This window comes from Perca fluviatilis, chromosome 1 (genome assembly GCF_010015445.1).
Source record: "Perca fluviatilis chromosome 1, GENO_Pfluv_1.0, whole genome shotgun sequence".
Lineage (NCBI taxonomy): Eukaryota > Metazoa > Chordata > Actinopteri > Perciformes > Percidae > Perca > Perca fluviatilis.
In genome coordinates this window covers 25,398,278-25,412,180 of record NC_053112.1, presented here as the reverse complement: position 1 = coordinate 25,412,180, position 13,903 = coordinate 25,398,278, and the positions used below count along the sequence as shown (strand labels likewise).

The 13,903-nt window shown below is 40.7% G+C and overlaps 1 protein-coding gene across 12 annotated transcripts in view; it reads right to left on the bottom strand.

Annotated features, from left to right (window-relative positions):
* Positions 1-556: 556 nt before the first annotated feature.
* adgrl3.1 (adhesion G protein-coupled receptor L3.1) overlaps positions 557-13,903 on the bottom strand; it is a 111,849-nt gene continuing 98,502 nt past the window's right edge. For 2 of the 12 annotated variants that reach the window (XM_039794557.1, XM_039794650.1), the window contains 7 exons: positions 10,750-10,918; positions 9,193-9,372; positions 8,589-8,682; positions 6,173-6,301; positions 5,453-5,470; positions 4,495-4,797; positions 557-3,205 (listed from right to left, as the gene is read on the bottom strand). In XM_039794557.1, coding sequence (XP_039650491.1) covers positions 2,562-3,205; positions 4,495-4,797; positions 5,453-5,470; positions 6,173-6,301; positions 8,589-8,682; positions 9,193-9,372; positions 10,750-10,918 — 1,537 coding nt within the window. In that variant the 3' untranslated portion in view covers positions 557-2,561. The remainder of the gene's footprint in view (positions 3,206-4,494; positions 4,798-5,452; positions 5,471-6,172; positions 6,302-8,588; positions 8,683-9,192; positions 9,373-10,749; positions 10,919-13,903) is intronic. The other 10 variants (XM_039794738.1, XM_039795495.1, XM_039794913.1 and 7 more) reach the window with 7 other exon arrangements.

The following is a 13,903-nucleotide window of genomic DNA, read 5'->3' as shown; positions in this document are numbered from 1 at the left end:
GATGTACAGGGAAACAAACTGAATCTTGTATTGTGATACCCCATTTGTAGCTCCTTTTGTAGTATCCTACTGTTGTGGCATCAAGGTATACATTTCATTCTGCAAAGGAAATTGTTTCAGGAAGTTGACCTAAATAGTAATAGCTGCCCTCAAACACAGCAATACATCTATCAGCACAACCTGCTCTCAACCTAATCCTCAAGTGACTATTGAAGATTAGTCACAGGTGCTTTTCTCACAGGTGGCTAACATACATATGGAATATGTACGTAAATGAATGGAGAGTTAGTCTCAATGCGAAGGAGAACTGTAGCATATACACTTGCCTGACAATCAAAATTCTTCCAAAATAAAGTGCTCAATTAAACAATACTGAAAAGCTTTTACAGAATTTCATCCAAGAATGAAACAGAAATGTTGGCATACCAACAGTATATAATCTCCCTAAATGACTAGAAATGAATATTTTAAGTGAAAACACTGCTGGGTTTAACTCTGTGTTTGCATTTCATTTCGATGTAACAACTGATAACACTGAAGAGGCGGAAAACCGCAAGGCTATGTCAGTAATTTATTTGTTGGCAAACAACTTTCACTGTTACAACAAATATTAGTTATGAGATCATTCAACTTGGAACCCATACAAAAAGAATAAATAATTAGCAATAATATTGTAATAATAATCATGATCATAATAATTTAAAAAAGAACTGTAAAACAAACCCAGTGCCATTTATTTACTCCTGCCTAAAGCCTTTCCTCCAAGCTTGTTTTGCTGTCTTCAAACCAATAAACAGATAAATAAATAATTTCTCTCTTGGGGACATGAAGGGCTTGTGGGATAAATGTGCAAGCTACACTTCATAAACTTTTCTCCTAAATAAGTAAACATTGGATTTCCACATTGGACAGTGCTGCAATGTGCAGGGTTTTCACATCTTCAATACACATAAATGGTGTAATCATGGCATTTCACAGGTAAGACCCACCCTTTTTGAAATAGTGGAAATTCTTCACTTTTTTTTTAGTTAAGAGAATGACATTTATTATTCTCAGCATTCTTTTTCTGTACAATCTCATCCAGCACAGCACTGTCAATCGGTAGAATATTTGGCAATAGAGAGAATGTTCTTGTATTGCTCCAAATATCTAATATCTTTGTTTTTTCACCAGGAAGGAAACCCTTTTATTCAAGAACAAATGAGATGAGACCCACTTCCAGACTAAAATGCAGCATTTCCATAGCAACCATCTCTTTCAAAACTTAGCCACTTCATTTCCCCTTTAGTTTTAAATCTACACAGTGGTAAAGTATATAGTAACAATTGATTTGCAAAATGTAAGTGACAGTGGTGTTGCTATAAAAGGACCAGAATGAAGTGAGCGTACGGTATATGCGTATTAATTAAGGAGTGCTTCACTGTCTGTAGTTACGAAATAGTGACATGACAGATTGTTCCTTGCTCATTCTGTCTTCTAAAGTGACCAGAACATATCATCATGACATTTTAGAACAGTTCCACAGACAAAAGGTTTGCAACTTAAAAATGTAAAAAATAAAAGACTTGGTCATATGCAACATTTGTATCTGTATCTGTATTCTGTACAATACATAGAAACAGTTTGTGATTTCTTTATAATCCTTTGATAACTGAAAACTTTTACAGAAGAAAGGAGAAGAAACGGAACCCATTCTTTTTTTTTCTTTTTTTTAATTCAGTCTGTTGTAATATGATCTTCCTTCTTTGTTTTCAGTGAAATACACAGTAGCCATAGTCACTACAACTTGCAGGAATGTTACACCAGCCCAGACACAACTCCAGTTTAGCAGATACGAACAGGAAGAGGATTCAGAACATCAGCGGGCTATGGTAACAGTTCAGTTGCCCAATAAAATAGTTTTTGGGATGATCGGTAGTGAGGGCATATATCATACATCCTCCACTTGATTGGCAGGTAGTGGGGTGGGGCCTCTTTAAGGTCAGTTTATGTTGTGTACACTGGAGTGCAATATCCTGCTCTACCCTTTAGAGAGGTGGAAACATCATCCCAGTACGTGTCTTTAAGAGTGAGACAGAGAAACAGACATACAGACAAACAGACAGGCAGCTCCTTTAACCAGGGTTGGGGGCCACGCCCCTGTTGTGGTGGTAGTAGAGACTATATGCTATGATCTGCCAGAGGTCCATATTGGGGAACTTGTGGGGCTACGGTCAATCCAAGATTCCATATTAAAGTAATAGGTAGGGTGAAATTACAGAATCCCTCCCCCTTCCTCTCCTTTCCAGGTTCAAAGTTCCATTTCTGTTGTATGTTCACAAAAAGTCTCTCATAACCGCCCTTTCAGTCTGCACCATTTATGACAATACATTCAGTCCCTGCTTTCATTTGACCAGTGAATTCGCAACCATATTGTCATGAACCATAGTTAATGTCACACACAGTACATCAATCCAGGGGTGGGCCAGCTCAGTCTGTCAGTCAACAACACAGAATGTTTTCATTGGAAGGTTGGAAGTGTGAGAATGGGCTGGGGAGGGATAGAAGTCTCTTGATTGGCTCTATAGACTGGTAACCAGGTGGGAAGGGTCTACGGGCGGCTCCTCAGGCGACGAGTCAGACTCCTCCTTGCTGCCGGACACCATGTATCCATCACTGCCACCACGGCCCATGTGGTAGTAGCTCTGTAGCTCGTGAAGGTGATTCCTGGAGCCCAAGTTTGGCATGCTCTTATAATAGACGTCGTCCAGCTCCGGAGCAGTGGCACTCTTACAAGGCTGCAGCTCTCCGGAGCTGTCTTCCTCTCCGTCTGTAAAACCATTCATCTGCCCATCCGGAAGGTCCGTCAGCACCGGCATGCTGGTGTACAGTGAGTCTCTGTGGTTGGGTGAATGCGTGTGCTCGTCAGTGTGCTCGTTGGTCAGTAGGGGGAAGAAGCTCTCGCTGGTCTCTTGGGGAATGCGCCGTGGCCGGGAGAAGCTGTGAGGGGGTGGCGGAGGTGGGGGGTGGCTGTCTGGCGGAGGAGGCCGTGGCGGCAGGAGCGGAGCGTTGGACTCCTCTCTGATAATCTCTAAACCCAGGTTCTCCTCGTGGGGGAAGGCTGCAGGGTTGTCCAGTATCATGGGACCATTGTCCTCTTTACTGCTGCCCACACACCCACCAACTCCACTGCTGCTGCTGCTGCTGCTGCCTCCTGCCATGCTCCCTGGAAGACCCGGGCAGAAATAATAGTTATAGCATATTTCTGGTAATTTCAACAAGGAACAGTGTTATTGCTATTATGGTGATGATTTCAGCACTTTAAAGTGGATATTTCAGTGTTAACCAGTAATTTAAAAATAATAAATATTAAATAAAAGTAATTTGACTTTTTTTAAAGTGTCACTAATAAATATTTTCACAAGATCGTCCTCTCAGCTTTACGGAGGGTTTCATCATCTTTGATCTCATTGTCCGGCCCTCAAATTCAGTTTTGATTGATGTTACCGCTCTCATATGCATTATTGTGGTAGCAGCAGGCAGCTATTTTCAGCAAAAAAGCTCAACAAAACCACTGTATGTTCCCTGCAGAGAACCAAACAGCGGATTAGCTGGTGCGTAGCTGGTAAACGTAGTTGGAAGCTTAAAGCCGCCTACACATGATCCGCGGTAAAACCGTGAAGTAGGACGCAGGCACAGAGGAAAAGCGCAGCGCAGGTAAAAATTTTGGAATTGCATTTGCCAGGTGGCCAGAAACACGACTCCAAACTAAATATGATGTTACTCTGCTGGCTTCTAAATAGGCGTCTGTACGCTAACAAGTTAAAAGGTGATATGTCAGTGTTGTGTTCACAGGTTGTTTCAGCTGCCCCCAAGTGGCCAAAAAAACCAAAAGGTTATTGCAGGTTTAAAGCTATAGTGCTTAGTTTCTGTCGCCCCTGTGAGGAATTCTAAGTAATGACAACATCACTGTCAGCGCGTCCACATGATACAGCATTCCGTGATCGCGCACGTGCCCCCACCCCCGTCCCCACCCCTCCTCCATGCAGTTACCTGTAGCCAAAGACGACACGGAGGATTAAAAAACATGATGGACTCTTCAGAAAAGGTAATTATCTTTACTCGAGCTTCTGTGCGGGAAAGTCACCAGATGACACAATCTTGTGAACATAGCCATACTGAGAAATACAGAGAGAGTTGTGTGGAGCTGATAGTCTTAATTAGCTTTGTAGCAACTCATTTGGCAATGGCATGAATGTAACGGACGTTCATTAATATCAAAAAGTTACGCACTAAAGCTTTAACACAATAATTTGCAACATATGTATATGTTTATCAATAGTATAAATGTTGCGAGCAAAATACATACAAAGCACAAATAAAACACAGGAAAAGTGGAAAAATTTGAGGCACAAAAGTGTATAGTTATGCACTTTACAAGTAGTGTCCCTGTTCTAGATAAAGCAAATGTGTGTGACTGTCTAAACTGGAAACAGTTGACATTAAACCAGTCACCTCCATTGGCCATGCTGCTGTTGACCAGCTTGTTCATCAGATTGTGATTGCGCTCGGTAGTGGCTCTCTCATGGTTGTTGAGGTAGGATGGGATGTAATTGGAGGTCAGCTCCTTGAGGATCTTCTTCTCCAGGGTTGTCTCCTTATGGTTGCTGTGGGTGCCGTAGCCGCCACTACGGTCCAAAATCTGGACGCAGTCACTTAAGTACTCACTGCTGGCCATGCTGTAGTTGTTGGCATGGTTACCATTAAGAGGGAGTGTATCCATAACACTGGAGTCTCTTGCGTTGTTCAGGATGCCCTCTGAGGAACAAAAAATTAAAAAAAACCTCATAATTATTAGGATTCTTAAATAAACTAAGTGGATTTCTCAGAAGAGAGATTGTAATCATGGTTTGATATCATAGTGTGTGATGTGAATTGAGGATTACAAACTAGCATTGATAATATTCTTGGAAGAAAGAAAATGCTTCAAGCTTCCATAATTTATTGAAGAGAAACCTCAGAGGTACTTTCTTTTCTCAATTACTCCCAGCACTACAGCGATACAAAAAAGGAATTTCACTAAAAAATAAGAATGTTGTATAAATAAAATATGTTGTGGACTTTAAAGTTATTACATTGTGAGTAATTTAAGGGCAAACCTATTGCACCTCAAATATAATGTAAATGTCAATTTGTTCATTTGTTAAAAAAAATTTCAATTCAATGAATTCAATGGTAAAGCTCGTTTTTTTTTACTGTGGATTTATTACTCTACGGAAATAACATTTCCTATAAAGGAATATAAAAATGTGTGACAAACCAAATCAGACAACCGTATCACATGGACTGACTGATTTGGACAAAACTACTGTTTGGATGTAGATTGGAGACTGAAAATGTTCAAAGTGCTTTGGAAGCAAGCAAAGAGAGAAGAAAGTTGATGGAAGTAGTTGAGTAATAATTTAGCCCATACTTGTGTCTCGATATGGTGCTAATGGGCAGCATGAGGGAGAAGAGAGAAAACAGACAGAAGTGAGTTCATACATCGAGAGAAACCATTTTCAGCAGCTACAAAATCAACACTTGTACAGTTATTGGAGGCATTATGAAAAATTTCTAACAAAGAAACCCTGTCTGATACTCAATATCAAAGTCGGCTTTTCAGGGCCTTATTGTTAACTGGCTGCTACAGCATGGTTCATTATTTATTTAACACCTATATAACATAAAAACACACCTTACATTTAAAACATGCATATACAGCAGACATGCACTACGACCAGCAGTCCCAACTAACACATACAAAATAACATTCAAAATGAAGCACATACTGTATAAAATAGAACATTAACACAAAATAGTACAAATATTTCATGACTCCCAAGTAGCTTATAAAATAATCTGCAACCAGTAACGTATAGTGTGCATCATAGCATACAATAAATCTGCATGTGAACTTGTTATGCTGTTTTGATAAATCATCACCAGAATTTCATCTCCACATGTATGTGCTGTGAGAACTGCCCAATGTGATTGATCGCCTCGCTTGGGAGCCATAATAAGGATACATCAGATACGCAGCAAAAAGTGAATCCCAGTAGCAAACTGTTTAAAATGAAATAATCATGCAAAATAAAAAGAGCTTTAAGCTAACATTCCAAATGTTGTATATTTATAGGAACATCAGGCACACCTTGGGTGTTATACATGCCCACGGCTGGGTTGTTATAGACTGCCGAGTCCCCCAGGAGAGTGTTATAAGGATTGTTAGTACCATGGGGACGAAGGAGAGCATTAGTTATAAGATGATTAGCCATGGCTCCTGGTACAGGCAGATAGAGAAAGAGAGAGGAAGAGCAACAGCCAAGTCGAGAGAGGAAGAGAGAAAAGCACTCAAGAAAATAAAAGCAGAGCAGAGAGAGAGAGAGACAGAGAGAGGGAGAGGTTGGAGCATGTAGACGTTGCAGAGTGGAGGTAAGCGAGAAGGAAAAAAAGGAAGGGAGAGTGAGATGGAAAGTGAGTGTGTGGAAGAAGGAGGGAGAGAAGAGGACAAGTAAATCAAACAAGCAAACATAGTTTGAGGTGAAAGCCAAGAAAAAGCTTGACAAGTCATTCTTGCAGCCACTGCATACAGGCCGAGGGAGGGGACGAGAGAGAGAGAGAGAGAGAGAGAGAGAGAGAGAGAGAGAGAGAGAGAGAGAGAAAGTAGCATGGCTTGGAGAAGATTGTGCTGCAGTTCAATACGCTTGAGCAGAGCAGCATGACTACAGGCTAGTTAATGGACAAAAGGGCCACAAAAAAAGTGTGCTCAGTGCATTTACTTCTCTAGGTGGGAGACAGATCATGTACACATAAAGACACAAAAAACAGAAGACGAATGACCACGACAATTCCTATAGATTAATCCACACGTTTTGTATTCCCCACTGTTGTAGGATACCACAGTTTAGTTCATATTAGTAAAACTTCATTACTATTTCAGATACAAGTAGTTGGCCAGCAGCCTGAACTTGGCCGATGTAATTGAGCTACATGTAGAATAAATTACAAAAAATTGAAAAAGTGGAATGTGTCATCAGAGTAGATAGAACTACTTCAATATAAACTTATATATATATATATATATATTATATATATATATATATATATATATATATATATATATATATATTGATTATATAAGTATTAAGTATTGAAGTATTGATTAATGTGTATTGTCCCCATTAAAACATATGTAGTATATATGTATATATATACACATATATACTACATATGTTTTATAGGGGACAATACACATTAATCAATACTGACATTACAAAGGTAAATGTGTCACATGACCAAATGGCTAATTTGCACCCAAAGTCCACACAACTAAAAACAGACAATATATATTCTACATTGAATAATGTCTTCAAACCAAACTTCAAAGTTCACATTCCTTCTCCATTTTACTCTGTCCTTATTTCAACAAGTCAATCTCCTATCAGAATATCCAATTTATTCCATCCCATCCTTATTCACTAAGCCACAGTACATAGTCATTTGAAATCTACTGGCTAAGTAGCTCTCTGCACCATACTTTAAAGTGTGAGGGAAGGAGGGGGGCGGGGGTGTCTTAAGCCCTGCCTCGCTAAGTGTGTGATAATTCAGACACTGACACACACCGTGTCTGCTTTAGCATCAATCTGTCATGCTAACAGCTTATTAGTGGCCTGAAGGAAGCGAGGGCCACACCTCGACTTAGAGACTAACAAATGGCAGTGTATGCGTGTGTGCGTTCCACTGTGTGTGTGTGTGTGTGTGTGTGTGTGTGTGTGTGTGTGTGTGTGTGTGTGTGTGTGTGAGTCAAAATGTCCAGCCATTTGGGTGTCTATGTCCTCATTACCCTAGCCCTCAGACAGCTCTACTAATGGAATCCATTCTTACAGTGACTTTCTCTTGAGGGACAGCAATAGACAGCTCTGAATACAGTGGAAATACAGTGAACTAAGACTAATACACATTGAAAAGCTTGGTGTAACTAGAGTAGCCCTCATATAATGAGATGAACATGCATTACACAGTTCATTTTAGAATCAGTAACTTCAACTGAAGAGACAAACTACTACATTAACTAACAGCTAACAATAAAACATTCATCTAATGCAGCTCTGCATAACTTAAAGTATAATAATGAAAAGACCACTGGTGTTCAGCTCAGGACTTGCACACATACTTTAACTTAAAGGATGTATCACCCACAAATGCTTCAAAAGATGACAATCCTTGGAAAAAGAAGTATAGAAGCCCTCTGTAGCAGAGTCAACTCTGCACTCTGTAGAATTATAATGGGACCACAAACTGGTTGATGTTTCAGTTTTGACAAGAGTCTCCTCCTAACTCTCCCTCCTATAAAGTCCTCCTTTGAAGCAGCAAGAAAAAAGTAGTAAGTGATATTTACACTCTATGCTGCTAATCTTCCTCTCTAGAAGAACACAGTACCATTAATAGGAGTTTGGACTCCTACCACTTTACTAAATGACAGTGTATGCTGCCTGAGCCTCCCGCTATTAATACAGTAGATATGGTGACAGTGATGAGGATGCAAATGGTAGGTATCCCGTGGTTACCTCTGTTGAGTGTGGCAGAGCTGTTGATGTCTCCAGTGATGAAGGAAGACTCCTGTTTCCTCACAGTGTCATTCCACATCCGCCTGATGCGACTCTATACACAGGAGAAAAGAAGCAAGAGAGAGAGAGAAAGAGAGGGAAGAGGAGGAAGGAAAGATATGGACAAAGGAGTGGAGTGGCAATAATGAAAGGGAGAAAGAATAAAAGGAAGGAGCGGGAGCAAGTCAGGGGATGGGAGGACATTACGACAAAAGAGGAAAGGAAATATGGTAAGAAACGTAATATATGAAGGCATGATGTGCAAAATGAGGGCAAATTAGTGCAGGAGAGGCAGTAAAGGGTAAAAGCAAAGTAACGACCAGCAAGAGAGAAACAGGTTGGGGAAAATAATCACTCGTCAATGCCATATATACTCCATCTACCGGTGTGTCAGCATCAATACGTGAAGGTCTGAGTCAGGGTTTGGGCTATCTCACTTTTTTGCACATTTATAGTATTCTTTTTTTTCTCCTTTTTTTTTCGAATTTGCCTACAATAAAAATTGAAAACTAGTTGAAAGTGAACAGCGATAACCCAAAACCCTCATGGCGTGCTCCGGCCTCACCTGAGAGTCTGCTGTGCTGTAGCGTCCAGGTGTGCAGGCAGGTAAGCTCACCTGTGAGCCTGTGGAGTAGCGGCCCGGCGTCCGTGAGGTGGTGGTCTTACTGGAGGAGGAGATAGACGTCTCCACGCTTTTGCCGCTGCAGCAGTGAGTACGCAGACATTTGCCGTACTCTTTACGCACCTAGGCAGGGGTGGTGTGAGGGGGAGAGAGTTACACACCGACGCACTATGCACATACTGTATATAATATATACAACCAAAAAGCACACATGAAGGAGGAGGAAATGATTGATGTTCCACTTTTAACTTGCACATATTGAAGCATATTTTTAAAATGACAAAACAGGAAAGAAAGAGACTGGAACAGCTTAACTTAAAATAGTGTCTCTGTTAACTTCTTGTCCTCAAATTCCTTGTGCGAACACTAACTCCATCCAAATTTAGACATTAACAGATTAACTTCTATAAACTTTCCCCCCATAAACATCCACCCCAAATGTTATTACTGCCACATATCCATCTGAAATGGACATATTCCTCAGGGGGACATATGATGCACTTGTACACACAGAACATCTGCATTTAGATCCCAATCAAGTTAGAACAAATAGGACTTTAATTGCTTTTTAACAAGCTTGTTGGACTGACAGACGTGTATTGCCACATGCTCTGTTTGAACAGCTGTGTGGTGAGTAGCTCCATGCAACTTGGGAGAAACCATTTTGGGTCGCAGCCAAATAAAACCTCAGCACTGTTCTGAGGACATCTCTCAGGATACCTGATCCCATGCCCTGACACATACTTAAGTATATTGCAAATACACACACACATACACACTGCACTTGTTTACTGGTGGTACACTTAAAACTAAAAACTCTCTGCGGGACTGCAGACAGACGAGAGTATTAAGCTTTTGATGAATTTTCTTTCCATTTCCTACTCCTCTTCTGTACTCCCAGGCACTGTGAGTGTGTGGGAGACTCTGTAAAAATATCCCAGGATCTGTAGGCTCTTCCTGGAAGCCACATATAATTCACATATTTAAAAAAAAAACAAAAAAAAAAACATATAAAATGAGTTCATCTTTTCAAAATGAAAAGGGGATTGCAGGGGGGCACGGTTTGTCAATGTGAGTGAAGTAGGTGTATTAAATCAGAGGAGGAGTTTATCTGTTACCACTGCCACTTAGACATCAAAACAGCCTCTGCCTCTGTCCAAAATGTACAACAAATAAGAGCTAAATATTATCAGTTTTGAACAAGCTATTTCAGGCTTGATGACCCCGCCTGATGAGGAAAAACGTTCTTTTCGGTTGGGGGAAGACAGAAACACTGTTTGTTACCTGCTGCCACAAGGCGAGACAGACAGTGAAAGAGAGAGTGAGAGGTAGTCAGTGTGAAAAAGTGAAAGAATTGAGCAGCCAGGGGGGCTACTAAATGACCAATCAAACTCTGTGACAGCTCTGCAGGTATTTTTGGTGTCCCTGCTGATCAATGCTAGCATGTGTGTGTGTGTGTGTCTATTTCTGTACAGCCTTGTCTCTGTTTGTCTCCCTCACCTTCTTCTGCAGTATGCAGTGAAAGATGAAGATGAACATGCCCTGCAGAGAGTTGAAGATGGTGAAAAGGTAGGCCATGATGACGGTGCTCTCGTTGATGTACATCAGCCCAAAAGCCCAGGTCAGGCCCAGCAGACACAGCAGGGCTATGGCCCCGATCACCCAAGACCTAGAAGAAGAGGAGAAATAATTGAGAGGGAGAAATGCTGCATGTCAGTTAAAGTGTCATTCAATGTCCTACATTCTTGACATCACCATTTGCTACGCCACATAATGTGTAAAGTATATATATTGCAGATTTAATTGTAAGTCGAATGACATGAGAAGCATTTTTTTTTTTTTACTGGATCAGAAAAGCTATTCAGCCACGTTTAATGCATGTGGGATCATGAGGCAGGAGAACGGGGTTAGAGAGGGTTCAATCGCCGTCCCAACACTGTGGGAGTGGGATGGAGAAAACAGTGGGAGGTTTTGCCAAAAAGAATTACACTTGTACGAAAATGGTGAGAGAATAGAGAGAAAGTGGATTTGCTCATTTAGATACCATCTCAAGAGAGGGAGGGATGGTTATAAGCTAACTGACGTCAGCAACAAGTACAGAGAAGGTCAAGCATACAGGACTTTTTCCAAGTTTAATCCAAACTCCATCACTCAAAGTACATTGCAGAGGGTGAAAGACGTTTTCGCAGGCAGAAGTGGGTACTGAAGTCTGTTAGAGCAATTGTGACTATAACACTTTAATGGAATGAATTTTAATAAAAGTTTTCAAGGCTGTGAACCTCCGTTTCATATATAGCCTATGCAAAAGTGAGTCATAAGGGCCAAATGTCAGAGGAATGTGGTCGCGTCGAGGCATGTATATGCATTGTAAGTCCTTGTCTGAGAGTGTGCGCGTTATTGTGCGTGTGGCCATGTGAGTGGCTCCACTGGGCAGCAAGTAGAGGGACATTGCAGCCATTATAAATGACATTTCCTACTAAAGGTCACAGTTTCTGGTCTGCCACAGCCAAGATGATGGCTGTTAATTTGATTGGCTGACTGGACAGTGATCACCTCTCATGCGAGGGATGGAGAAAAAGAAAGGGTGTAAGGAAAGAAAGAGCGGGGCGGGAGGGGGAGAGAGAAGACGACCGAGGTTGAGATATTAGAAGAGTTAGGAGGAAGGAAGAGAGAAAGAGGAGGAGAGTAAGTGAGTGAGACTGAGGTGATTGATTCGATGTTGCCCTCTGTGGCACCATTCAGGCGAGACAGAACCTCCAATAAAGCTCGTCTGACGACCCTCTTCAATAAAGGGTACACTCATCCCTCACTTTTCCATCCCTTCATTCCACCTCTTTCTCCAGTGCTCCCTTGAGTCATGGTTTCTCTATCAGCTCTGGTTCCCCTCATCCACATCTCACCATTATAATATTTCAACAGCACATTAGGTCTATAAGTCATTGGGGCTCACAAATCACACATCAACATGTAATCCATTTCACAAGGCAGTTTAACAGTTAATTAAGGGATATGCATAGACTCTAGGGAGGTTGGACAGATAAATAGGACAACAAGCAAACCAATCAAAATGTCTCCAAGAAGACGAAAAGCATCCTGATTGGAGAGTGGCCTTACCGGAGCCAATCCACAACAAAGACAACTTATGATGGCTTGGAGTTAAAGAGACAAAGAAAACAAAAAGAAGAAAAAATAAGACAAAAAGGGCATGATGATGATTAACAAGTAAATGAACCACAAAAAGACATGACTAATGAAGTGTAAAACATTAAAACCTATTGAGCATTTAGTGTGCTCAAAAAGACAAAGGAAAGTCATTAAAAAGGAGGGGAAAAAAGATCCAAAAGCATCATATTCTAAATCATTCTATGATTTTCATCTTTCATCAGGCTTTTCAATTACATTCCCCTGAACTGCATAGAAGCAAAGATCAGCTGATTTTGTCTTTATTTCTGAAATGCTTCCCACTTGGAAGTCCTACTTAAAACTGTGGTCATGAAAGATACATGGGCAGTAATGTTTAAATGATAAATCAAATGAGTAAGCCATCTTGTGATTTATATTATGGATTCTGAGCTGTGCCTCAGTAAGGCGTTGAGCTCCAAGCCATGAGCGTATTGTTTGAATTAGACTAAAGTATTTTGTCTTGAGCCGCACTGGAACAAGAAATAACACAATCCTGATTAGTTAGCTTAGTAGAGACAGAGTTTCAGTGTTCAGTGGAAATGAAGTCATATTTCAGTAACGTTCTCTAAGGGTGAGATGAGTAATAACATGACTGGGAATGATAATATTATGGATTCAATGAGGAGCATCTTGAAATTATTAAGAAAGTGTGCTGCTAAAATACAAAAAAGCTGATGAAGATTAGATTTACTGACAAACCAAGGAGATCGTCGGCCGTCGGTTCAAGTTGGGCCGGCGCTGAGCGTCTGTCACTCTAGTTTTTCAATGTGTGTCATGCACCGTCGCAACTCGTCTTCTCATTTTGATATTTTTTATCTGATCTGATCAATCCATACAGTGTAGGGCTGTCTCTCACGCATGTGCAGAACGTACGTATGTTAGTTGGCTGTCAACTGTAGTCTTTGCGGTCTTTGCAACTTTTTGGCCAAGACACTTCGTCAGAACAAGTTCTTTGCTGTCTGCCTAGTGTGTCAGCACCTTTAATGGAATAGTTTGACATTTGGTAAATACACTTGGATGCTACTCTCAAGTCTGTAAGGTAAATATGAAGTTGGAGCTAGTAGCCTTTTAGCTTAGTTTAGCATTAAGACTGAAAACAGCTAGTCTGGCTGTTTTAAAATTTAATTTTAACAAAATCTAAAGATTAATAATTAACACATCGTATCTTGTTTGTTTGATCCATACAAAAACCAAAGTGTTAAATTTAGGCACGTAATCCCCGGTAAAACCACTGCTTGTTTGTTTTTTGTACAGATAAAACAAACAAGATATAACTTGTTCATTGGTGAGCTTTAAAGGTGCTGGTAGGATAAATAGGATAAGTTTGTTACCTTCTGACAGTTTGGCTAGCTGTTTCCCCCTTTCCAGGCTATCTGGCTGCTAGCTCCAGCCACATATTGAGCAGACAGACAAGTGCTACCAATCTTCTGATTTAAATCTCGTCAGGAAAGCAAATATAGTGAATTATTCC